Genomic DNA, 27,259 nt, shown 5'->3' on the forward strand with positions numbered 1-27,259 from the left:
CCAAATACTTCAATTCAAATGCCTTCTCTGTAATTTCTCCATGTGTTTGGGAGCAGGCCATTTCACATGTCTATACTTTAGTTTATTAATCTGAAAATAATGGCACTATATGATCTCCAGAGTACCTTTTAATTCATATTCAATAATCAGCATTCTTGCCATTTCTTTAAAAAAATAATTCCGAGTATTCACCTCAATTTCTTATTTTTTTAAAAACACAAATGATCATCTATGCATTTGTGATAAGACTGAGATAAATGTAATTATTCATCTTCTTTGTCTCCTCCCAGATCTGCTCCTGACTTTATGGCCTTCACCACAATGCCTCAGCTGCCTTCTCATCCTGGAATATTCCTTCACCCTATAATTCTTCTCCCTTTGGTAAGTTTTTCATGGAATCTCCATTTTAAGGAAGGGACCCAGTCAATCATTCTTTACTCTTCCCTCAGTTCTGCTCCTGACTCTCTGGACTTTGCCACCATGGCCCTGAATATACCTTACTTCACCCTCACCCCTTCCCAAACATACACTTTTTAACTGCTTTTTTAATGTACTGTATTTCCCTATTATTATGTAAGCTCAGTGAGGCCAAGGACTGTGTTTTTCTTTTTGCTTCCATTTTTATTTCCAGTGCCTAGCATAACAGTAAGTGTTTAATACATTATGACTTGACTTTTTCCTTCCATTTTAACATTCCATAAAGTAGGGTTCAAAAATCATCCTTGTAATATTTGGATTAGTTCTATTTTCTTTTCCCTTCAGTTTCATTGGATGTCAAAGGTTTGTATGCTTGATTCTATAGGTAACAGGCAATCAAAGGCATTTATCAAGCCTGGGGGGAGGGGTGTATGTGATATGGTCAGAGCTGAAGAACTTCAAGAAAATCATTTTGGCAGTTAAGTGCAAAATGGATTGGAGAAGAACTTAACTGAGGTAGGGAGAACAATTAGAAAGCTACTACAACTGTCCAAATGAGAAGTGATGAGTTCCTGGACTATGTTGGTAACTATATCAGTGGAGAGAAAAAAATGCATTTGAAAGATGTTTCAGAGAAAGGAACTGCAAGATCTGGCAGCTAACTGGATACGTGGAGTGAGAGAAATGGGGGAGAGTTGAAGATAGCACTGGGGGCAAGGTAGAAACAGAATTCACTAAGAACTTTCCAAAAGAAACCCCAAAATGAAAACTCCCAGGAATATTATATCCAAAATCCAGAGCAAGGAGAAATATTAGAAGTAGCCAAAAAAATAAAACAAAACGAAACAAAAAAAAAACCACAAGTGATAAATGAAATCTGCAGAAAATCCGAAAAAAAAAATATCATTAACATGATTGTTTGAATAACATCTCTCTCTAGAAAATTTAGCTATATAAAAAGCTTTGGCACAAAGGACTTCAAAGCATATCATAATACCTTATATTTGAAAAGCTTCCAAATAGTTTTTACATATTTAATTTGTACAGTACTTAATTACAAATGTAACTAGTTTATTATTTATGGTTGTGGCATTTCTCTAAGACTACTTATTAATCCCAAGCATCTTAATTCCTGACCCATGTTTTTGCCTCAACACATTTCTTTTCTTTTCTTTTTTTTTTTTTTTGCGGGGCAATGGGGGTTAAGTGACTTGCCCAGGGTCACACAGCTAGTAAGTGTCAAGTGTCTGAGGCCGGATTTGAACTCAGGAATTCCTGAATCCAGGGCTGGTGCTCTATCCACTGCGCCACCTAGCTGCCCCGCCTCAACACATTTCTAAAATTTATATATGAATATAATTCAATCTAATGAATATGAATCTATATTATACTTGTCAAGCTTCTGCAATATATGATGGCATGTTTATTCCACTCCTGAATATGCACTCCTAAACTAGCAGATTTCTATGGAGGATAGTCAATAATTGATTTTTTTAAAATCGATCACATAGGGGCAGCTAGGTGGCGCAGTGGATAGAGCACCAGCCCTGGATTCAGGAGTACCTGAGTTCAAATCTGGCCTCAGACACTTAACACTTACTAGCTGTGTGACCCTAGGCAAGGTCACTTAACCCCAGTTGCCTCACTAAAAAAAAAATCGATCACATAGAACTTTCTCCCCTGAAAAATACAGTTGTGTAACACCTGAAATCCAAGGCTTATACCCCTTAAAATGTTTATATTCAACAGGTAATCCACAGTAATACAATAATGAAATTATTGAACCTAAACATGATAGTAAAAATCCTCTCACTCTTTTAATCATTTCTGAAAACCAGAATTATATCAGCTCCATTTTTAAATGATGGTTTCCATATATTTCCATTTTTCTGAACTAGTTTTGCTAACTCCAACATTTAACTTTCCTATATTCAATTTCTGATTTTGGCAGGTAAGAACAGGAAGTAATCAGCAAATAAGAATACTTTTAGGTGTTTACATTGTTGTATTATACAGTTACAATCAATCTGCTTATCTTTTCTAAAGATAAAGTACCTCCATGCTGAAATTCTGAAGAGATATCCCACACGACAATGGGTTTTTTCGATTTGTAACCTAAAAAAAAAATTAAGTAATGCAAAGCAAAATGTCAATTCCAAAGAAGTATTCAGTATGTTCACATTTTAAATGCTTTCTACATTTTACTGTTTTACAATACCTATTTTTTTTTAAATGACACTACTGCTTTTGATTAGGGGCTTAGAGTTTTCAAAGTGCTTTCAAATTCATTATTCCATTTATTTCTGAGACAGAGAGATATTATTCACATTTATAGATAAAGTTAGGATATTTGCCCAAAGTAAGAAGACTAACCAAGTGGCAAAGACAGTACTCTAACAGAGATCTTTTGACTCTTAGGCCAGTTCTACTTCCAAAAGGTGAATATGAAACTCTTTAAGAATATTTATAAGTTCTTGCAGTTGCTAAATTTATAACTACAATGATAATAAAAGCATTTTAGAATAATTAGCATATAAAATAAGTCATTCATTATTATAAATTACAAATGACAGCTATAATTGTACAATGTAAAGACAAACCTATAAAAATACTTACATCATCTTCATATCGGACATGGATGTTAGAAATTTTTAACTGAAGATTTTTTATTATCTGTGCGATTAGCTTTTCTGAAAAAGTATCCTGTTTTTCTTGTTGTGGATTCTCTATAAAATGCAAATGTAAAAAAAAATTTAGTTTGAGAGAAAAATGCAGTTTAGAAAAATCCATGTGGCTTAATCAGCCACCACAAATAAAGGGCTTACATCAATGTCATTAAATACACATTTCATATACCAATACTACTCAAATGTTAAAACCATTAAGAAATTAAAAACATATAACTAAATCCTTTATAATAAATTGTTAGCAAAGTGTGTGTTTGTGCTTTTAAAGAAAATTGTGTCTTGGCAAAGGATTAGAGCCATAGACCAAATGTAGAATGGGCAAAATATGGAGCATTTTTGTATCTTAGCATCTAAGGAATTACCAGTCTGGTATATTTTACAATAATGAGTATGGCATTTGTATTTTTAATTTAACTTGAATAGTATTTTTTGAACATTTTCTGATACTTTTCTTGAATGACTAATGTAATGTTATATGTTTAGTTATCATATAACAAAATACACTGGAATTCAAAAGTATCCCTATGTATATGTAGAAAAAATAAAATAAAAATAGTAAAATTAAATTAAATTAAATTAAATTAACTTTCTCCATCAACTGAAAAAGCAAACTGAGGCAGAAAACAGGCATCAAAAGAAGTCTGAGATCAAGTAATGGCTCCACATGGGTGTTCTATACCTAGAAAATAGAGACTCTAGCCTAGTGAAATATTAGTGACTGAGAAAATGAAAAATTTTACAGCTCAGGAATTTAAGGGGCTACCAAAAGAACAGTTAAATATGAATCTGAGAGCAAGACCTAAAGAAACCAGATTAAAAGTTCTGTTTACTCAGTGATTAAGGATATATAGAGAGACTAACTAGAGACAGAAGCAAAGATGTAACTAAGAAAAGAGACAAAGAATGTACTGAGAGAAAAGACATTTTTTTAAAAAGTTCTGTGGATGGAGGAATAGAATCACTACATCAGAAGTTGGTTGACTTAAAAAAGTAGTTTCAAGCTTTCACAAAGGAGTACACTTGAGGACCTATAAGGAAGGGTGAAGTAGATCCTTCGGGAATAAGGGACAAAACTAACCAATATGGAAACCATAGAACAATAAACCTGATTAATGAGTTAAACTGCCTTAAAGAAAAAAAAGTTAAGCTATGATACTGTGAACCATTAAGTCACCTGGCTAAATATCCTCAAACATTTATTTAGCCTCAAACAACAGGCAGGGTATAAGAGGCCTGACTGATACACAGAGATATGATGTTGTCAGATAGATAGATAGATAAATAGATAGATAGATAGATAGACAGACAGACAGACAGACAGACAGACAGACAGACAGACAGACAGACAGCAATACAAGTTACTATTGCTAAATAAAAATAAACAGTAAAGCTAGTAAATCTTATAAGAGCTCAAAGAGATCAGCAATCACTAAGAGTTAAGATGTTTGAGGTAACTTTATGAGAAAGTAAGATTTGTTCAAGACTTTGTAGGAAAACTAGGACTTAAATAATTAGGGAGCTAGGTAGGGCATTCTAAGTAGCATAAATATGAGTAAAGTTATAAAAAAAGTTGGCATGCAAGATTGGGGAATGTTAACCAGTGGACAAGTTCAACTGCAGAGGAGAATTTACATGGCAAAATGGAGAGAAACAGGATTAGAATGGTAGGTAAAGATCAGATTGTAGAGGGACTTCAAATAACAGATTAAAGATGTAGGTACCTAATAAGAAGCCACTGAAGGTCTTTAAGAAATAGGGATGGAGGGGCAGCTAGGTGGCACAGTGGATAGAGCACCAGCCCTGGATTCAGGAGGACCTGAGTTCAAATCCGGCCTCTGACACTTAACACTTACTAGCTATGTGACCCTGGGCAAGTCACTTAGCCCCAGTTGCCCTGAAAAAAAAAAAAAGAAATAGGGATGGAAACATGAAACGGTTGTTTTAGGAAGACAAGTCATCAATGTATAGAAGTTGAAAGTAGACAGAATAAAGAGGAAGTAATAGAAAGGCCAGTTAGGATTCACTGTAATAATATAGGCATGAAGCAATGGGAGGCTTGACTGTGGTGGCAACAGTAGGAATTGAAAGACAAAGGAAGACATAAGAAAATTACCAAGATTTGGTGACTGCCTAGATTTGGAGATGATGAGGCAATTAAAAATGAGTTCAAAGTTTTATGTCTGGCTGAAGTATGACTTCATTATCTGAGACAGAGAAGTCTGAGAAGAAAGTAAATAGTTCTACAGCCAAGTTTGTAATCTTATGTCACGGACCTTCTGACAGTCTGGTAAACAGTATGGATCCCTTATCAGAATGTTTTTAAATTTATAAAATAAAATGCTAAGTTAAAATGCATAAGATTACCATGGACACCAATTAGGTTAAAATACAGTTTGCGGGGCAGCTAGGTGGTGAAGTGGATAGAGCATTGGCCCTGGAGTCAGGAGTACCTGAGTTCAAATCTGGCCTCAGACACCTAACACTCATCAGCTGTGTGACCCTGGGCAAATCACTTAACCCCAATTGCCTCACCAAAAAAAAAAAAAAATACAGTTTGCTTTTTTAATTCACAGATCCTCAATTAAGAATTGTAAAGTGAGTTCAGTTTTTAACACTGAATTTCAAGTGAGAGCCAATTAAATATTCTGAGAATTCAGAAATGAAGAAATGAAGATTAAGACACCAAAAAAAAAAAAAAAAGAAGACAAAGATTCAGGAATCATCCTTGTACAGACAGTTGAAAACTATACAGTTTTTACCCCAAAATTTCTCTTCATTGTAGTAATAGTAACTATGTACTTGAACAAGGAAAAAAAAGTATGTTACCTAAAACTATCCCTGGAGTATGACTGAAGGCCACCCAGTACAAATAGCACAGTATCCTACAGACCTGCCCCACCTTCCAGGACTTACCACCGTGAACAGTAGGTATTTAATCAGTGATTCCTAATGAATAAATCCCCCAGCCAAAGGGAAAAAATAGTGAATTCCTGTCATCTGGCACAAAGGCAATATATAGCAATGATAGAGAGTTCCATCTACCCAGACATCTGTTGAAATTTTCATTCATGTAAAAGCCGGATACCTAATCAATTCTCGACTAGTTGGCCATTTCATCTCTCAGAAAAGTGAGGAAGAAATAAACATAATTTAATTGAACACAATCCTAACAAGAGGATCAGATTAAATAAGTAGAAGTGATAATCACTTTCTCCCAAAGTTTGTACTCATCTTCAATTATCAATAAGCATTTTACTAAGTACCTACTATCTGCCAGGCACTGCACTAAGTACCAAGGATACAAAAAAGAGGCAAGACAGTCCCTGCTCTCAAGGAGCTTACAATCTATGTTCTTAAAAGTTTGTGATATAAAGAGGGAATGTGGGGCAGCTAGGTGGCGCAGTGGATAGAGCACCGGCCCTGGATTCAGGAGTACCTGAGTTCAAATCTGGCTTCAGACACTTAACACTTACTAGCTGTGTGACCCTGGGCAAGTCACTTAACCCCAATTGCCTTACTTAAAAAAAAAAAAAAAGGGAATGCAAGACAGTCAAATATATGCACCAAATTATAAGAAAATAGATTTCCAAAATTCCTAAGAAATGTCAGATATGATCCTATGGTCTTAAAATCTAAAAAGTACTGTCATGGGAAAAGCTGAGAGAATGACTTTCAGCAAAGGCTGAGGTAAGATTCTCTTGACTTAATTTCCCAATGTGAGACATGGAGTAGAAACACATCCCATCTAGCTAACTCTGAACCTGATCAACTGTCTGCAAAACTTTTGCCTGGAATTGTCATGAAGTTTGGGAAAGCTTTATCCTCCCTTACTCCCTATTCTTTTGTGGTAACTTCCTATAATCATGTCAGATGTCATATGATGACACACGGGGGATTTAAATAATGCTAAGTATTAAAAAAAGGGTTCTAATTTTTTTTTTAATTTGTATCTGAGTTTCATATGTAACAACTAGATAACTAGCCAATAATTGCAAAATCTCTAAGATTCCAAATTTCATTAGACATAAGGATTTGACCTAATGTTCATTATCTGATTTGGTTATTGGCAAAATTATTTACAGTTGTGTTAAGATCAATTTTGTAGGAGATATTTTCCAGCTGAGGAAGAGTATCTAAAGAACCAGGAAAAGACTTCTCTGCAATCACATCTGAGAGCTGCATCAAGATAATGTCCCAAGAATCATCTGCAGGAGGTAAGACTTCCAGAGACTTAAATGGACATTTCTCTTTTTGTTTTCCTTTTCCCTTTTGCATATACTATTTGTAAGACCTACCTTCTAAAGGGGACTACCCCCTTTAGTTTTTTCAGTGCTTCACTCAATTTTTTTCTCCTTTTTTCTCTTCACATTGTTAGCCATCCTAAGTCCCATGAAGACCCTTTTGTAAAATATTTGTAATTATTAATTTGATTCACTGAGGAAACAGTAGTTTCTCAACAAATCAAGATGGGGGACTGTAAGAAAATAATTATATTTTTTTAAAATACATTTATTGTTTTTTGTTTTTTGGGGTTTTTTTGCGGGGCAATGGGGGTTAAGTGACTTGCCCAAGGTCACACAGCCAGTAAGTGTCAAGTGTCTGAGGCCGAATTTGAACTCAGGAACTCCTGAATCCAGGGCTGGTGCTTTATTCACTGCGCCACCGAGCCACCCCCGAAAATAATTATTAATAATGGATTTCTTAGGGGGACCCAGAGATCAGCTTCAGTCCTTTCTCTTCCCTCCCCCCAACTCTAGAAAGTTCAGCTCTAGTCTGGGACAATCCCAGGGGAACAAAAGAAATGGAGATAGACTCTTTAGTCTAGCTCAATTAAGAACCACACCTAGATTTTGGACTTTACCTTGGCTCTTCAGGGAGGGTCTTTTGCATACTCTTCCCAGATCTCATCTGTAAAGTTCATTTTAATTTAGACCACCCTCAAGTCATGTCAATCAATGGAATTGAACAATGCTAACCAATCGGCTTAAAGAGGACATAACATTTGGCTACCCCAGGGCCTGGCTCTGTGGACACTCTTGGTATGCACTCTTCCTCTTAGGACAATGTAGGTCTGAAGCCTGGGACCATGAGAAGTTCCAGAGACACAGTCAATACTTTACTGATACATAATATTAATTAATAATAAATGTTTACTGAAAAAAAATCTACAAAGTAAGGATCCACAAAAGAATGGGAGGTTCTACAAAACAAAACTGATGAAATGTGCCAATATTCTTTTTTTTTTTTTAAACTATTTTCACTTTATTTTTTTTCATGTTTTCCCCCTTTGGTCTGTCTCCTCCTTAACAACATGACCAATACAGAAACATGTTCTACATGACTGCACATATATATAAAACTCACATCAAACTATCATCTTAGAGAGGGAGAAAATTTAAAATGTGCCAATATTCTTAATGAACAATAAAAGTGGGAGACATTTGAAAAGATAAAAGTGGATGTAGAAGTTAGGTATCTGATGAACTCAGGTTTTTTAAATGATATGAGGAAAAAAGACTAACTAAGGGTCATGTAACTAAGGAAAAATGCAAAATATTGTCAAGATCCTATAAGAATGAATAGTGTCAGGAATTAAAATGCAAAGGACCACAAAAAGGGCTACATTAGTTATGCTCAGAACAAGAACAAGGCAAAAAAAAGTCCACTGCTTGGGGACAACAAAGAGCAGAACACTTGACTATTTTGTTTAATTTTCTCTATTAAACAAAATGCGCTTTATATCAAAAGAGTAGAATAAACATGACTAAGAAAGATTTGAAGCATAAATCAGTTACTGAAGCACACTGAGAAACTAGAGTGAGCTCAGACTGGAGTGATCAGAATGGGAAAAGGACTGGAGGCTAGTCTAAATGAACTAAAAGAACTAAAGATGTTAACCTGAAAAAAGAAAATTCTTCACAGGGGGAAAATTCTTCACAGGGGGAGGAGGAGGAAATATAACAGCTATCTTCAGATATCTGAATGACTATTATGTGAAAGATTTGTTCAGATTAGCCGTAGAGGGCAGAATCAGAATCAGAGGCTAAGTTGCAGAAAACATTTGGCTAGCCATAAAGATAAATTACTTGATTAAAGATGCCCTGAAACCAAGAATAACCGCTACCTTCCCTTTTTTCCGGTCTATGTAGGTATTTGCTCTTTTCTTACCTTTATTTGCCATTTTCTGTTTTGCATCTTCTATTCTTTTTAGTTCTCTCAGCTTTAAATCTAAGTGATATTTTTCTTCTTTTTCTGCGTCATACTTCAAAGCTACATGAAATAAAAAGATTAAAATAAAATACACCTTTCAGTGTTTAGTCTTAAAACCTCTTTATGTAATTACTGGGGGGAAAAGCAATAAAAGTTAAAGTGAGCTTTTTAAAAAGAACTTATGTAGTAATTTTAAAAACACAAAGCTGCAACACAGAACATCTCAAAAGATGTACTTAAGTTAAATATAAATATCAAACATTTTTCATCCATTCAAAACAGTCCATTTAAATTATATTTTTTTCCTTAAAATTAAACTTACTGGTTGAAGGCACTATAAGTAAGTAAATTCCATCCAATACTGCCTCAACTGGCTGAGTGTAAAGGTTTGTCCATGGAATCACGAGATCAAGTTTACCTACACAGACAACAAAACAGCATAACCATTTAGATGAACTATTTTAAAATATCATAAATGATTTGTCCAGATGAGATGAAACTATTTCCTAAATGAGTGGGATTTTTAGATATAATTGTCTAATTCACTCTAGGTAGTATTTTTAGCAAATTATTATTTAATATAATTCCTACCCCAAATTATTTAATATAATTCCTATTGCAAATATATTATTCTCCTTCACTACAGATCACCCATTTCCATTCCATTTTCTACTTCTTATGCTAAACTGGGGAAAATAATTTTTATATAGTTACTAAATATGATTACATATAGATATTAAGCAATCACTTAGTATACTCTCCCCCCAGTAAATCTACACATACATGTGTATATGCATATGTAAAACTATATGTATATATGCATATATATGGATATCTGTAATACCACTGGCTTAGGTAACTCTATGTGTAAACCTCCAATGATACAAATCAAAAATGTCTCTGACAAGATACTTTGTTAAAAACTCTAAGAAGATTTAGGCATGCATGGAAAAGGCCCTTCTTTAAAATGATCAAAAGTATTTATCTAAAACTAAGAGCTAACATTCTTTGTAATATCAATCAATCAATCAATCAATCAGTATTAAGTATCAGAATATTAGGTGTCAATGTGTCAGAAAGTGTGCTAAGCTCTAGAGATATAAATACAAAGAATAAAACAACTCCAACTCTCAAATAAGCTTACATTTTATTGGGAATGAGAAGAATATATAAAAGTTCATACAGCATAAAGTAAATAAATACAAATATAAATTAAATAATTAACTATAAGGTAACTTGGGAGGAAGGGAACTACCAGTTGAGGAGATCAGGATAATAAGCTGCATCTTAGAAGGAGAGAGGCAGAAGGAAAAGGTAGTGGGACTGCCTGTGCAAAGGGAAAGAGATAAAAAAAATGGAATGTCTTGTGTAAGCAAGAGAAATGTCACGGGGTACAGAGCACCCCAGAAGTTCGCTGGGGCACATCAAGGAATCTTCTCCTTGAGAAACTAAACCAGGGGACAGACAGGCCTAGAGATAACCCCCTGGGGAGATAACTTTGGGTGTGGCTGCGGCCTTTGTGTTCTGAGGAGATGGCTTGAGAGATCCGTAGCCACCCCTCACCCAATTCCTCCAGCCACCAGCCACCAGCCACCACCAGTGGGGGATGGTCCTCCCTCACTAAAGGAACTTTCCACAGGCAGATGGTCCACCCCCATCAGCCCCCTATAAAAGTACCTGTCAGTCTCCCTCAGAGCCACGTGTTCTGTTCCATACCTATCTCCCCATGAGAAGTCCAAGGATTTCTTTCATGGTTTCCCTTCCCTCCCCCCTTCCCTTCCCTTGCCCCTAAATAAACTACCATCTTATTCTAACTGCTTTTGTGTGCAAGAGGGTGTAATTCTTTAAAGAGGAATTCTTAAGAACCCCAAACCCGTACCCCATTTCCCCCCATTACAGAAATAAGGCCAGTAGCTCAACAGTGAGATAGGTTAGGGCTTTAAAAGTGAAACAAGAGTTTATACTTCATCCTACATGCAACAGGAAGCCACTGGAACTGGAGTGGGGGGGCAGGGGGGAGGGACGGACGACAGTCACACCTGCATTTAAAGAAAATCACTTTGGGGACATTGAGTAAGAAGGACTAGCATAGTTAAAATGTGAGGCAGAGAGACCAATTAGGAGACTATTATAATAATATAAGCAAAAAGTAATGAGGGCTTGAACTAAGGGGTTATGTAAATGAAGAGAAGAAAAGAAATGAGAAATTTTCTAGTACAACCTAAGCAATCTTTCTACACTTCCTTTATCAACTATCTTACTCTCCCCAGAGCCTCTTCCAAACTTTTTCATCCCTCCCCAAAGCTTCCATGGTTCCCCCTTACCCCCACTCTCTCAGCCAAGAACTCTGTTTATTTTACAGGAAAAAAAATTGAAACATTTTGCCACGAGCTCCTTCCTTTTCCTTTCTTCTACATTTCATATCACTCAAGATGCCTTCTTTCATTATCTCTTCCATCACTCCTTTTTCACATGATAAAGATGGCCTTACACCTTACCAAAGCCAATGCCTCTTCCTGCATAAGCAATTTCATTCCATCCTCTCTCCTCCAACAGACTGCTGCTTCCATCATGACCATTCTTTCAATTATTTTCAATTTCTCCCTCTCTACTGGCTCTTTCTCCTATAAAGATGTCCATATCTCCCCCATCCTCAAAACTCCCTCACTTGATCCTTCCATGTTAGCTACCAATCATGTGATATCTCTTCTGTTCTTTGTGGCTAAACTCTTTGAGAAGGATATTGCCAATAGATGCCTCCACTTCTTTCTTTCTTTTTTGTTTGTTTGTTTGTTTGTTTTGGTGAGGCAATGGGGATTAAGTGACTCGCCCAGGGTCACACAGCTAAGTAAGTGTCATGGGTCTGAGGCCGGATTTGAACTCAGGTACTCCTGAATCCAGGGCCGGTGCTCTATCCACTGTGCCACCTAGCTGCCCCCCACTTCTTTCTTTTTACTCTAAATTCTGGCTTTCCAACTTCATTATTCAACCAAAACTACTCTCTCCAAAGTTATCAGTGATCTCCTAATTGGCAAATCCAGTGACCTTTTCTCAATCTTCAATCTTCTTAACCTCTACAATCTCTGACAATGTTGATCACCAGTTCTCCTTGATACTCTCATCTCTCTAGGTGTTTTGGGAAGGCTGCTCTTTCCAGGTTCTCTTCCTACCTATCATATCACTCCTCCTCATTCTCCTTTGGTGGACTGTCATCTAGGTCACAGCTGTCCTGCATGCCTAGAATGCTGTCCCCTCCTTATCTCCAACTACTGGTCTCGTGCTTCCTTCAAGTCCTAACTGAAATTCCATCTTTTACAGGAAATCTTTCCAAACCCCTCTTAATTCTAGTGCCTCACCTCTTTTAGTTATTTCTTATTTATTCCTTATGTAGCTTGTTTATACATGTTTGTTTGCCTAGTGTCTCCCCAATATTATGAGCTCCTTGCGGGCAAGGAGCAGCCTTTACCTTTCTTTGTATCCTCCATACTTAGCACAATGCCTGGAACATGGAAGGCATTTATTGGCTCACTACAAATAGGAAAAAAGCAATAATGTCTCTTTCCCTCATTGTATTGTTCATTCTTTTAGAAATGTTAATTAAACCAATAAAACAAAAGAACAAAATCAATAGTATAAGTACTTGCAGAGAGGAGAAAATTTATCCCTATTTGCAGATGGCATAACAATATACTTAGAAAACTTCAGAGACTTCAAATAAACTTACTGAGATGATTAATAGCTTCAGCAAAGTAGCAGAATACAATTTTTCTAAATCAGCATTTCTATATATTACTTACAAAAATCAGAAACATCAAATATTGTGTCTGTATCATGTGTTTATCATTCTTCCTTACAAGTGGGTTGAATCTGAATTTTCAGGATTTACTTTTATTGTTATCCTTTTGGTTTTTTTAAACCTTTCTTTTTTCCAGTTCACGTAAGAATGTACAGAGTGAGCCAAAAGTCACAAAGGGGGTTCAATATTTAATAATTCCCTTATTTTTTGTTTTTCATTTACAATACCATAGCATCATATACAATGTATAGGAAGTGAATTTATATTATGTGTGTAAAATCAAATCTCTTAAATGGTGAAAAATAAAGAAAAAATAATTCTCAAAAAGTTATTAGATCACAGTGACTTCTGGTTCACCTAATCCTGCCTGTCCACTATATCAACCACTTTTCCATCTCAATATTGGTTTGTGCTCCTTTCAAAGAAGTGTTTTTCTTTTATCCCCTCATTTCTTACCTCTTCTAGGATTCTCTATAATCTATTCCCAGTAACGCTGTTTCTCCATGAACATAGCAAGGTATAGCATAAAGTGCTGTCTATCCCTTGGAGTTAAGAGGTAATAAGTCTGTTCTCTGTATTTTCTCTCATTGTTTCTCCCTTTTGATGTGATGTCATCTTCCTTCTAAACCCATAAATCCCTTTTCTATCCTAAGCTGTCTGTTCCGGAGATACCCACCTGCTTCCTCTCTCCTGAAAGGCATTAGTAACAAAAACTATGACTGTGTCCGATGGAATCTGGTTTTAAGAATTCAAACACAAGCCCCAACCACAGAGTCAGGTCAAACCACACAAACCACCTTGACCTCTACCCTCCTCACAAATTCTGATGAAGATAGCCCAATACTCTTATCCCAAGAGCCTTGGGAATAGTATTCCCCTCACCTAGATGAATGTTCCCAACCTAGGCCCCACTGCCATCAATGAAGGGAGAAATCACTGTGGAGAAGAAGCCCACCAACAACAACTGTTAACCAATGCTACCAATAGATATGTAAGCCTAAAAACCCTAGAAACAGTAACTCTCCTCAGACTATCAGTCCTAATTCCAACCCATCCCTCACAATCATCATCCCAGGCAATAACCCTGGTAGAAATTCAGCCTGGCAATTGCTTCCATAGGTGTTGGAACTACAACTACTAAAGATCCAAAAAACAAAGTTCTTGCTACCAAAGTACTTGATACTGTCAAATAGTCCATCGTTAGAAACTTATATGATTTTATAAAGGAAATAACATTAAAAATAGTATTTTACAACTTCCTTTGTTGCTACCCTCTAAGAGAAGGTAAATAATTAAAAGAACTGACCTTGTCATCTGACTTACATCTGAAATCCTCTACATGTGTAGTCTCCTCCATTAAAATATGAGCTCCTTGAGAGGAAAGGCTGTCTTTACTTATCTATTTGCATATCTATTAGCACAATTCTTTATACAGTCTAAGTGCTTAAATGATTTTTTTATGTATTCGTTCCTCAGGATACTCTATTGCAGCAAAGTACTTGTCCACTGAAATGGATTTTTCTTCAAATGCTAACTCATTTCTTCCACCGATTAACTTCTGCCTATCTCAGACACCCCTGCAGATTTTTCTAGGGTGTCTTTGATGAAAATGGCATTTAGCATCTATCCTTTCTCCCTGAAGAGTGCCAGGCCCTATCGCATCTCTTCTCTTTTCTTTCAGATTCCCAGGGCTGGAAGAACTCTTTTAATAACCAGTTGATACATTCTTGCAGGGAGCCTCCAAGTGGTCTTCCTAGTTCAGAAGCCAGCTCCTTATTCACTATACCATATCCCAATATCAACATACATTACTGCATTTTCTTAAATTGGTCAAATATAGCAACTGAATTTAACTTACCTATGTGTCCAGCTTTGACTTTAAATGGTACATCCAATTCACTCTAGAAAGAGAATAAAAAACATTTCACCAGCACAATAGGTTATTGCATGCAGGGTGTGTGTGTGTGTGTGTGTGTGTGTGTGTGTGTGTGTTTCCCTATCTCACCTAGATTGGAAGTACATCAGACAATCAAGAGCCCAATCCTACTACTAATCAGCACAGAAGCTCTGACCTGCTCTATTACCAACCTGAGCCAGTTTACACCTGTTTAGGAAGCCTGGCATGCCCCATTCCCAGAAGCTCACCAAATTGGTGCCAGAGTTAGTGCAGACAACAGAGAAATCAACTTTGACCCTACTGCAGTTCAGAACTTCCAAGTTCAAGCAATCTGCCAACCTCAGTCTCCCCAGTAACAGGCCTAACAGGCATGCATCACCAAGTCCACTAGGTTATTCTTCCCAAACTTGTTTGGGCACACGTAATAAGGAACCCCTGTGATGTTACTGATAATATTACATTTTTAAAAGTTTAAAATGTATCAGCCGGGAGAAAATTCTATCTGTGTATACCAAAGTATTCTTTTAAATTTATTCTCATTACTATTTTAAAATGGTAGTTTTATTTATTAGTACCTAAAATGTACTTGTTCTGTGGAAGACTTACTGAAGATAGACCAAATTCACCAACTGTCAATAACAGTTTAGCAATACTGAGATAAGTGAAGTTTAACAATACTGAAAAAATCAGATCTAAAATTAATGTAACAAGGATAAATTTGACATTACTATACTTGTGTGAAATAGAATTTTCCATAGTATGTGCCTTAAAAGGTAGAGCTGATTTGTGGGCTCATTAGTTCAAGTTAACTTGATAATAAATAACCTAAACTTGGTTAAAGTTTTCGTTTTAATAATATGTAAATAAAAACATTTGTTAAGAATATTTATAGAGTAAACATGAGTATAAGTATATTAACCTGCTTAAGAAAATAAATTAGTATGCCAAAAAATATCAATTACTGATTTTACCTACTCATTAAAGATAGAACTTCGAAATACAAAGGGTCCCAAAAGTTGTAGTGCACTTTAATATGCTTAAAGCTGCACCCTACATTTGTTTTCATTTGGAATTATTGCCTTATGTGTTGAAACTAGTTAGTAATTTTAAAAACACCTTTAAAATAATTTGATAGCATAGAGACCTGCCTTGCTCCTACTTGTCTGAATGAGTGATGGGTTCTGTTTGTTATTTTACTATGTAAGTACTGCTGTCAGGAAAGACTTTAGATAGAAGGCTAAGTTTAACAATGGGATACCATTACTGTTTAGAAGGGAAACCTAGAGAATTGCAGGCTCAGTCCATGACTTGTCAAATCAAAAGATAATACAAAAATCATCTCTTTCCTTCCCTAATGGCAAGAAATTGCTGAAGAAATGCCAAAAAAAAAAAATCTGGCTTTTCATTCTTTGAAACATCACATGATTACTGGGGTAGTTATGACACAGAAAGAGCCTCCACTTTCACATTTACCTTCTAGATGTCCTATTGTCTGTCTTTTTTCCCCCAGTATTTCAAAACCCAAAAGGAAAATCTAGACTTCCCTGTAATAGTGTAGTTACTTGAGTCTTTGAGGGGATAGTGATTCCGAAAATCCCTATGATGCAATAATAATAGTAGAATGCTAGGAGAGTCCCTGTGAACTGAGGGAACACGGCATTTAGAACTGGCAGACACTTCAGAGGTCACCTGGTTACCCAGACTCCTACAAACAACAAGAGCCATTCTATAGCATTCCTGAGAGATGAGCATCCTGCAAGTTTTGTGTGAATCTCTCCAGTAATAGTGTTCACTACCTCTAAAGGCAACCTATTAAGAACTATAATCTTAACATAACATCTTGTACAGATGGACCTCATTTCAGGTAAACCTGAAACACTGGAGATGTGCCAATGTGCTTACAGTTTAAACTTCCATTTACCAAAAATATAAATTATAAAGTGGCCATTTGTCCAGCAAAAGGATTCTTGAACATATGGATTTCCCTAAAGATTGTTTTATAAAGTCATCTCTCCTTTCAGTCAATTTAAACAGCTGTGGAATAAAGTAGAATGTAATATCATAGATTTAGAGTTAGAAGAAACTTCAAAGGCCATTTAGTCCACCCCCTTCATTTTAAAGATGAAGAAACTAAGGCTCATGGAAATCAAGCAACTTGTCCATAGTCACACAGGAAGCAAGCAGCAGAGTGTGATTTGAATCCCGATCCTCTGATTGCAAATACAATTTCTTTTCCATCACACTATGTCTTCCTGAATCCCCAAAGTTAAATGGGCAAAAGATAAAGTTCACTAATATTATTATTTTCCCTACTAAGATGTGAGTTGCTTTTTTCAGTGGTATATACACAAAAATTCAACTCTTCCAAAGGCTTACCTACTCCCTTTCAGGTTCATTTCTCATTTTTTAATGGATTTGTGATTTCATCAGTATTAGGAATGTTTCTAAAATCAAGTTTATTGTTTTAAAAGAAAAAATTTCACCAAAAGAATTAATAACGGCTATCTATATCAGAATACTATTTTAATTCTTAAGTTTTAACTGAATTATATTTTCAACCCACAAAAATTTAATGTTGAATAGTAAAGTGCCAATAAGATACATGCTTAAAACCAAATTCATTAATGCTTTCCTAATTCTATATATTCAAAACTTACCAATGCATTTTCTTTAATTTCAAGATTCTTAAGGGCTACAGCTCCTAGAGCAGATTAAAAAAAAATACATAATTCAGTATCTTTACATTTGCTGAAAAATTAACATTAAAATGTTTTATTACTAAATTTTTCACTATGGACAAATTTTGATACTTTTTAAAGATTCATGATTTCATCAGTATATACTTCTACCACTGACACAAATGGAAACCCTCAAACAATATTTATTAAACTCCTATTCTGTATTCCTGGGCACTAGGACAAATACAAAGTTCACATAAGACCAACATAATTTGTTGGCAAGAGGGAGAAGAGAAATCAAGAAAGATTTCATAGAGAAGATGGTTTAGTTGGGTTTTAAAAGATGAGTAGAAAATCAATAGAAAAAGAAAGTGAGGAAAAACATCACAAGCATAGGGAAATATATGAATGAGGCAAAGGAAAATTGAGAACATAGAGGCCATATGTGTAGAGCTAGAGAGTCACCTAGCTTGCTTAACTGGATCAAAGAGTGCAAGGAGGCAATTATTGTAAGATAAAAGCTGGAAGGGTAAGGAAAAGGAGGCTAAATCCAAGACTGGGCAGTAACAGGAAGCAATGTAGTCAAACTCCCATCCACAAATTCTTTTTAAATAGATCTAGAAAATGCAGCAGACTAAATCCTGATGGGGAAATACAGAAAAAGTCGGTTAGTCTTTGGGCCAGGTCAGTATATGGGACACGCAAGCATTCCAACAATCAGAGGGTATGTACTAAGCCAAGAAGAGGTCCCAGACCCATAAGAGGGCACTCCTAGATTCATACCGGGACACTGTGATACTTTGTTACTTTGTTGTTCACTACCCAGTACCAGGTCACAGATCCAGGAAGGGATAATGAGGGAAACTTGTGCACAGGGATGGCATTCCCAGGTAGGGAAACCCTGGGCAATGTACTGAAAAAGGAAGAAGTTCAAAAGCTACCACCAGCAGCTTGGCTCAGACCCCAGGAGCAGAGTGGAACCTAGCTTAGTCTGCAGAGGAATAATAAGGGCAAGAATCTCAGACCCAGAGGGAGACTGCAGTTCTGCCATTCTAAACCAGCAGAACTTCCTAACTGTCTGATGCAATTAAGTCCTACACCATTCTATTGTTGCTCTGATCAAAACCCATTTCAGGAACTTATGGAGCTCAAACCACGGGGGCAGCAATCAGACTCTGCCCTGGATTAGATCATTTGGGGAGCACTAAAAACCAGCCTGTTCCTGAGATTCTGGAATAATGCAATACTCAATACCCCAAGAAAGCAGCAACACAACCAGACCTCTCCACAAGTGTGACAGAGTCAAGCCCTAACATCAAGTCTGAAAACAAGAAGTAGGCTAGAAGGATGGGCAACCAAAAAAAGAATACCACTATGAATTATTATGATGGCAGAGATGCTCAGGACACAAATAAAGAAGAGAAGGATTCCAAACATCTACAGGCACCCAGAAAAATACGAGCACAAATTCAATCAGAACTCCTAGAAAAAGATGAAGATTTATCCCCCAAAAAAAGTTTTTAAATGTTTTTATACGTGAAATGAAAATGGCTGAGGAAAAAAATCGGGAAAGAAATTAAAATTATGGAAGACTTAGAAAGAGAATTAACAGCATGGCATGAGACCTTGAATAAATTTCCCTGAAAATTAGAATAGACGAAATAGAAGCCAATGACTATGAGATAAGAAGTATTAAAACAAAGACAAAGAGCTGAAAAAAAAATAGAGGAAAATATATGGTATCTTAAAGCATAAATGACTCACCTGGAAAAACAAGAATCAGTGGACTATTTGAATGTCATGAGCAAAGAGAGACAGATATTAAACATTTTATTTCAAGAAATCTTAGAAGAAAACTGTCCAAATCTCTTAGAACCAGACGGCGAAGTGAAAAATTCCACCAGTAACCTCCTGGAAGAAATTCCAAAATAAAAACTCCCAAGAACATCATATCTAAAATCCAAAGCTTTCAAGTTAAAGAAAACATACTGCAAGCAGCCAGAAAGAATAAATTCAAGTACTGAGGCGCCACAGTGAGGTTCACACATTATTTAGCAGCCACCATGATAAAGGAGCAGAGAACTTAGTGATATTCCAGAAAGCAAAAGACAAGGGTTTACACAAGGATAACTTATCAGCAAAACTGAGTATAATGATACAGGGGGTAAAATGGACCTTTAATGAAAATAGAGAACTTATAAGCATTCCTGATGAAGAGACCAGAGCTGAATAAAAACTCAAATTCAGGGGCAGCTAGGTGGCACAATGGATAGAGCACTGGCCCTGGAGTCATGAGGACCTGAGTTCAAATCCGACCTCAGACACTTGACAACTTACTAGCTGTGATCCTGGGCAAGTCACTTAACCCCAATTGCCTCACCAAAAAAAAGAAAAGAAAAGAAAAGAAACTCTGAAGTTCAAACACAGGAGTTAAGATGGTAAATATGAACAATGATAATTGACTAAACAAGGACTTAAACTGCTTAAACAAGGGTACACAAGGATAAAATGCTTTTATTACATCTATAGGGAGATTATATATTTGTTCTTTCTGAGCTCTATCATCATTGGGTGTCATTGAGGGAGTCTAACTAAACAAGGTCTGGAAGAGATTCTGTTATATTTTGATATTAAGAGAAGAATGTGGCCTGCCAAGCCTCAGCCTTTGATGACTTCCACCATCTGCTACTTTAGTCCTTATGTATATGCTGCTGAACAAAAGTAGAGAAAATCATGCAAACATTCTGATTGGGTACACCAAAAATTTCCACAAACTAATCTGGCCCTCATTGTCACTAGGTAATCCAGGTAATCCTTATCAACTATCCTTAAACCAGCCTTATCAACTCATTATCCCACTCTATACAGCAGGTCTTCCAAAACTTTTTCATTCCCCAAATGTCTCATGGCTCCTCCTCCTTCTTCCTCTGAGAATCTTGCCTCCTATTTTACAGAAAAAAAAAATTGAGTCAATTTACCATGATCTTCCTTTTCTCCCCTTTCATTCATCTCCTATCATTCAGCTGCCTTCTGCCACTCCCTCTTCTATCACCTGTCTCACATGATAAAGATGGCTTTATTCCTTACCAAGGCCCACCTGCTACCTATACAAGTAATCCCATTCCATCCTGTCTCCAACAGATTGCCCCCTTTGTGATCCTCACTCTTTCACCTATTTTTGTTTTAGTTTTTTAGTTTTTGTTTTTGTGGGGTTTTTTGCAGGACAATGAGGGTTAAGTGACTTGCCCAGGGTCACACAGCTACTAAATGTCAAATGTCTGAGGCTGGATTTGAACTCAGGTCCTCCTGAATCCAGGGCCAGTGCTTTATCCACTGAGCCAACTAGCTGCCCCCTTGGTCACTAGGTAATCCTTATCACTTATTTTCGCTCTCTCCCTCTCTACTAGCTCCTTCCCTGATGCTTACAAACATGCCCATGTTGCCTCCATCTGCAAAAAAACTCTAATTTGTTTTCTTTCATGCATGCTAACAGTTCTGCCTTTGTGACTAAACTCCTTGAGCCTATCTACAATAGGCGCTCTTACTTCCTAACCCCTCACAATTCAGTTGGTTTTCAGTTCATGTTTAGTTCTAATTGTTGCTTCTCAGACTGCATGCTGGTTCCTCAGGAGACAAATAAGATGATCTGCTACTCCTGTCTCTTTAAGGACTTGCCATATTTTGTTGTGATCCACACAAAGGCTTCAGTGTAGTCAATGAAGCACTGCGCCACCTAGCTGCCCCCTAGAAGACATAATTTTTAAAAGGTTTCTTGGAAGAATGAAAATTGTGCTTTTAAGCCCCAGAGGGAAGAACTAGATGTATGAAGAGAAGTCAAAGAGAAGCAGATTTAGGCCCCCTTTCTAGGGGGCTGCAAAATGGACCTTCCTAACAACCAAAACTGTCCAAAAGGGTAATGGAGCTTTCTCATCTGGTGGTGAGTTCAGAAGTAGATATTGTTCTGGAAATCCCTTGCTTTCTCCATAATCCCACAAATGTTGGCAATTTGGTCTGTAGTTTCTCTGCAGCCTGCTTTTCTGGTAATTCTCAGATTCTGTCCTGGACCCTCTTCTACCCTCTTCTTCCTCTTTACTACTTCACTTGGTGATTTCATAAGATCCCATGAGTTTAATTACTAGTTCTATGCTGATGATTCTCAAATCTACTTATCCTACCCTAACTTCTCTCCTGACCTCTAGTCTCCCATCTCTAAAATGTCTGCTTTTTGGACAACGTAGATATTCAGTAGACATCTTAAACTTGACACATCCAAAACAGAACTCATTTCTTTCCCCCTATGCCCTCCCCAACTCCTTACCGTCCCTATTGCTGCTGAGGGCATCACCATCCTCCTAAGTCCCTTATGCTAGCAACCTAGGTATCATATTCAACTGCTCATTATTTATCTCCCATATCCAATTTGTTCCCAAGGCCTTGTCAATTTCTTCTTTGCAACACCTTTCCAAAATGCCCCTTCTCTTCTCTGATACTGCCACCACCCTATTTCAGACCTTCATTAATAGCTGCAATAACCTAATACTGGTAGAATCTGCCTGCCACAAGTCTCTTTCCATTCTTGTCCATCCTCCATTCATCCATCATAGTGATTTTCCTAAAGCATAGGTCTGACCATGAAATCTCTCCCACCCCACCCCCACCTGGATTCAATAAACTACAATAGCTTCCTATTGCCTCTAGGATCAATACAAATACAAAATGCTCTGTCTGGCATTCAAAGCCCTTCTTAACCTAGCCCCCTCCTACCTTTCCAGTGCTCTTATACCTTACTACTCAACACATACTCTTCCATCCAGTAACACTTTTTTGTTGTCCAATTGTTTTAGCCAACTCTCCATGACCTCATTTGAAGTTCTCTTGGCAAAGATACTGAGTGGTTTGCCATTTCCTGCTCCAGCTCATTTTACAGATGAGGAACTGAGGCAAAGAGAGGACCTGAGCAGGATCACAAGTAGTATTTGTCAGAGTAGTGGAACTAAAAACTATAAAAAGTTGGTGAAAATGTTGCTTGGAGCCCACTGCTTTTTTGCTTCAAGCATATAATGAACTGGTTATTAAAAGGTCTCTACATATTGATAAGTATGATTGGCAGCAGTACCTATCAAGGAATCCTTGGACAACTTTATGTCAGTCCTAAGTCAATCACTCAATAAACATTTATTAAGTGCCTACTACGTGCCAAGCATTGTGCTTAAAAGGCTAATGTTAGCCTATAATAGAGTGGTGACTAGAATAAAGAGGGAGAGACACATGAAAGATGTCAAAAGGCATAAAATCTATGGGATTTCATTACTGAATAAAAAATGAGGAAGACAGATGAGACAAAAAGCACCTCAATGTTTCAAACAACAGAGACTAAAAAAAAGGCTGATGTCAGCAACCGAATTAATGAAGTCAAGAGAAGAAATAGGTTCAAAAGAAAAGATAAGCTTGGTTTTGATTTATTATTGGGATATATATCTTTGCAAGTAGATAAAACAGCCAAACAACTGAAACAGAAAACAGGTAAATCACTGAAATAGAATTGTTATACTCACATTAAGAAGAACTGAACAAAGTCAGAAGAGATGCATGATAGAAGGAAGAAGACTGTCTCTTTAGAGATAGACTATGGATTATCTGAGAGTAGTTATAATGTCTCTCTCAACTCATCACCCCCAAATTTTCTGATCTTCATTCTAAATATCCCCACTCCTTCAATTATTCCTCACAAGAAATGTAATCTGACCATGGTGGCTATTTGCTTACTTTCCTCTGGCTGTCCTCCAATATGTCCACTGACAAACTTCCTTCTTAAAATACATAAAAAATTAAATAATACAGAAATGGTCTGACCAGCACAAAGTACAATGGAATAATTAACTCTCTCTGGATATCATACAGTCAACAATACGAGCACAAATAATCGGGGGGGGGGGGGGGCCTGCAGCTAGGTGGCGAAGTGGATAAAGCACAGGCCCTGAATTCAGGAGGACCTGAGTTCAAGTCAGGCCTTGGACACTTGACATTTACTAGCTGTGCGACCCCGGGCAAGTCACTTAACCCTCATTGACCCGCTAAAATAAAATAAACAAAGACTCTTAAAAAAAAAAAAACATGATCAACAGGCTAAGAATTCATTGCACTATTTTCATCTTGTCCATATTTTTTCCAATTTCCATATGATTTATTTATTGTGTGTAAAATAATACATTTATTTTTACTATTCATTGTTCTGTTAAAACAACATTTTTATTTATAGTGCTTTTTTCAAAGGCTTATTACATGTGATTTTACTACACTTGTCTACTATTCTAATAAATATATCTCAATTCATTCAACAAACATTTACAAAGCACCTAATTATGCATAGTATATTGTCTTATGTCCTGAGGAACATACAAGCAAGACAGGATCCCTGCACCCTGGTAGAGCTTACATACAGGTAAATGATATACAAATATGCAATACTGAATAACTTTAGTCCAGAAAGAAATAAGAATTAAGATGGGTATAGAGTATAATGCAAAGGTTAAGGAGAACAAAGGTCAGCAGGGTATAGTGCTGGAAACAGAATCAAAGAAATAAAATTCAAGTTGAGTCAGGCAGGATGCATAGGATTTTTAAAAAGCAAAGGTGGGAACAGTATTAACAAAGGAAAAAAGAACAGAAAATTCTTAGATGTGTTCACAGGATGACAATTATTTCTATTTATCTACAATATGAAAGGGAAATGTAGTATAAAATGTTGACAAAAGGCAGGGAGGTATTCTGTCTGGTAGATCCTTGAGTGCCACCCTAATGTGTTTTATTTTGGAGAAAATAAGCATTCAAGGAAGGATTTTGACCAAAGGAGTGGCACATTCAGATATGGAAGGGTTTTGAATATTAATCTGGGGAGGGTAAAATGGAGGGATTAAAGAGTCTGGGGAATTAGTGTTAAGGGCTATTAAGGGGTCCCCTGAACTGGTCTCTTTGAGTTGCCATATTTTCCAGAAATACTGGACCCAGTGCATGCAGGAGGCCCTGAATGTGTCAAGGGCAAAGCTACCCCTGAGCTGACATAATTTGTTGTTACACCCCAAACTGAACTCCCTGTGTGTTCTTGGAAGGCAACACAAGCACTGGCCAGTCTGTGCCAGGCTACAATAATGCTTGTGCAGCTGGGGTCCTCTGAAGATTAGCAGACCCTCCTATCTTCATAGTCATGTAGTTCCCAAGCAAAAAAAAATGAGGCTTTGCCATCACCTTGTTCCTCCCCATAGGCAGTGGTCTTGTCTTTTTTTCCTCCCTCCCACATCATACTCCTTCCTAGTATCCCCTCCTCCCTTTGTCCTGCTATTATAAAAATGTCAAGACTGGGAAGCCCTTGTATTCCACATACATGTTTGTTTCTCTTATAACAAACCTGGTTTTCACGTTAAGTCTTGTGACACTGTGATTGCCTGCTGACACTAGCCATCAGGCGGCTAAAATGGGAACCTATACTAAGTTGGTAGAAGTAGGAATAAGTTTCAGAGATGTTGAACGAGAATCCAAGGGACCTGGTAACTGATTGGAAATGAAAGGTAAAGGAAAATAAAGAATCAAAGAGAACACTAAGGTTTCACACATGGATAGCTGAATGAATGGTACCACTAACATAAAAAGAGAAGTCAGAAGGAGACAGTTTGAGAAAAACAGATAACTTCTACTTTGAACAAACTGAGTTGGAGATATTGCCAGGGCACTCGGGCAAAAATGTCCACTGAACATCTGGAATGTGTCTAAAGCTTGTAAAAAAGAAATCGAGAGCTAGAAATATAAAGCATTTGAGTACAGTCTATAACTGGTGTTTTTTAAAAGTCACGTACATATTTTTTTCCCTTTAGAGATCTATTTTAGGGAAAACAACCCATATGAATATCAATGAAATTATCAAAATAATTTGTATCAATTCAGTTCAATAACCATCTATTAAATGTCTACTGTGTGCAAAACGCTGTGCTCAGTGCTAGGAATATAAAGACAAAAATAAATAGTCCTTGATAAGAGGGAAACTTACAAGAGGGATACAATATGATAACTGAATAAAAAATAATTGGGTCCGGGGAACAGAGAGAAAAATAACAACTTACGGAGCAGGAAGTAGCATTTTTATTGAGTCTTAAAGTAAGCTAGGAATTCCAAGATATAGAAGTGAAAAAAGAAAGCATTCCAAGCATGAAAGACAGGCAGTGAAAATCCACTGAAGCAGTAGATGGGATAGCATGCACAGGCAAGAACAGTAAAAACAGAATGTCTAAAGTATAGAATGCAAATAAAAAGGGAAAATTTACTTAAAGGCATCATAGTCAAAACTTTTCAAGAAAAGCTAACTGAACTATAGACAAAAATTGATGGCAAAACAATAATTATTGGAGACTTCAATGTGCTCCTTTAAGAACTAGGTTAATCCAATGAAAAGATAAACAAGAACTAGATTAAGGCCGTGAACAGAATTTTAGAAAAGTAATTTATAAGACTTCTAGAAACTGATGAAAGAGAATCATAAAGAAAACATACCGATCAGTTAGTTGTGCATGGCAGCTTGTCAGAAACTGATTACATGTTAGAGCATAAAGAAAGCAAACAAATACAGAAAAGCAGAAATATAAATACATCCTCCATAGTTGAAATTTGCTTTGCTTGCTACTCCCTCCTCAATTCTAACCTTCTCTTACCCTTCCCTTTTCTTGTCCATAGTATTTCCCTACAAACTGGCAATGATGACAAAAGATGGAAATAGTTAATGATGGAGGGGTTGTTGGAAGATAGGCACACTAATACATTGTTGGTAGAGCTATTAATTGATACTACAAGTTTGGAAAGCAATTGGAAATTATGCAAATAAAGTGACTAAAATATCTAGACGCTTTGATTCTGATATTTCACTACTAGGCTTATAACCCAACCAGCTCATTGATATAAATGTCTCTCTATACACCAAAATATTAGCAGCCCTTTTTGTGAAAGCAAAGAATTGGAAACAAAACAGATTCCCATTGACTGGAGACTGGCTAAACAAAATGTGGCATATAAATGTAATGGAATATTATTGTGTTATAAGAAATTATGAATATGGAAAAACATGCAAAGATGTACATGATTTAATGCAAAGTGATGGAAGCAGAATCAAAAAACAATGTGCTCAATGACTACAACAAAGTAAGTTAAAAGAAATCTGAAAGAACCAGGAGTAAATGTTTCAAAACTACAAATACAAGAATGACTCAAAAGAGATACAAGAAGATTCTCTCACCTCAGTTCATTTCAGAGATGGGAGATGTATAGGAGTTGCACAATGAAGATATTTTCAGATTTTTTGATGTATTAATAAGTTTTACTGATTGTTTTTAGTGAGAATTTTGTCTATGTAAAAACAAAAGACATCAGTAAAATACATATTTTTTTTAAGTCAACCTTTTATTTTTTTTTAAGTGAGGCAATTGGGGTTAAGTGACTTGCCCAGGGTCACACAGCTAGTAAGTGTTAAGTGTCTGAGGCCGGATTTGAACTCAGGTACTCCTGACTCCAGGGCCGGTGCTCTATCCACTGC

General features: G+C 36.6%; 1 protein-coding gene across 5 annotated transcripts in view; it reads right to left on the reverse strand.

Moving 5' to 3' along the window:
- Nucleotides 1-27,259, reverse strand: part of VPS13A (vacuolar protein sorting 13 homolog A) — a 244,393-nt gene that overhangs the window by 203,037 nt on the left and 14,097 nt on the right. For all 5 annotated transcript variants that reach the window (XR_006352770.1, XR_006352771.1, XM_043963495.1 and 2 more), the window contains exons 2-7: nucleotides 17,665-17,708; nucleotides 14,969-15,011; nucleotides 9,637-9,732; nucleotides 9,273-9,374; nucleotides 3,034-3,143; nucleotides 2,473-2,532 (exon numbers count right to left, since the gene is read on the reverse strand). Coding sequence is in view for 3 of the 5 variants with exons in the window: in XM_043963495.1 (XP_043819430.1) it covers nucleotides 2,473-2,532; nucleotides 3,034-3,143; nucleotides 9,273-9,374; nucleotides 9,637-9,732; nucleotides 14,969-15,011; nucleotides 17,665-17,708 (455 nt within the window). In the remaining 2 variants the exon portion in view is untranslated. The remainder of the gene's footprint in view (nucleotides 1-2,472; nucleotides 2,533-3,033; nucleotides 3,144-9,272; nucleotides 9,375-9,636; nucleotides 9,733-14,968; nucleotides 15,012-17,664; nucleotides 17,709-27,259) is intronic.

Source organism: Dromiciops gliroides, chromosome 1, assembly GCF_019393635.1.
Source record: "Dromiciops gliroides isolate mDroGli1 chromosome 1, mDroGli1.pri, whole genome shotgun sequence".
NCBI classification, from domain to species: Eukaryota; Metazoa; Chordata; class Mammalia; order Microbiotheria; family Microbiotheriidae; genus Dromiciops; species Dromiciops gliroides.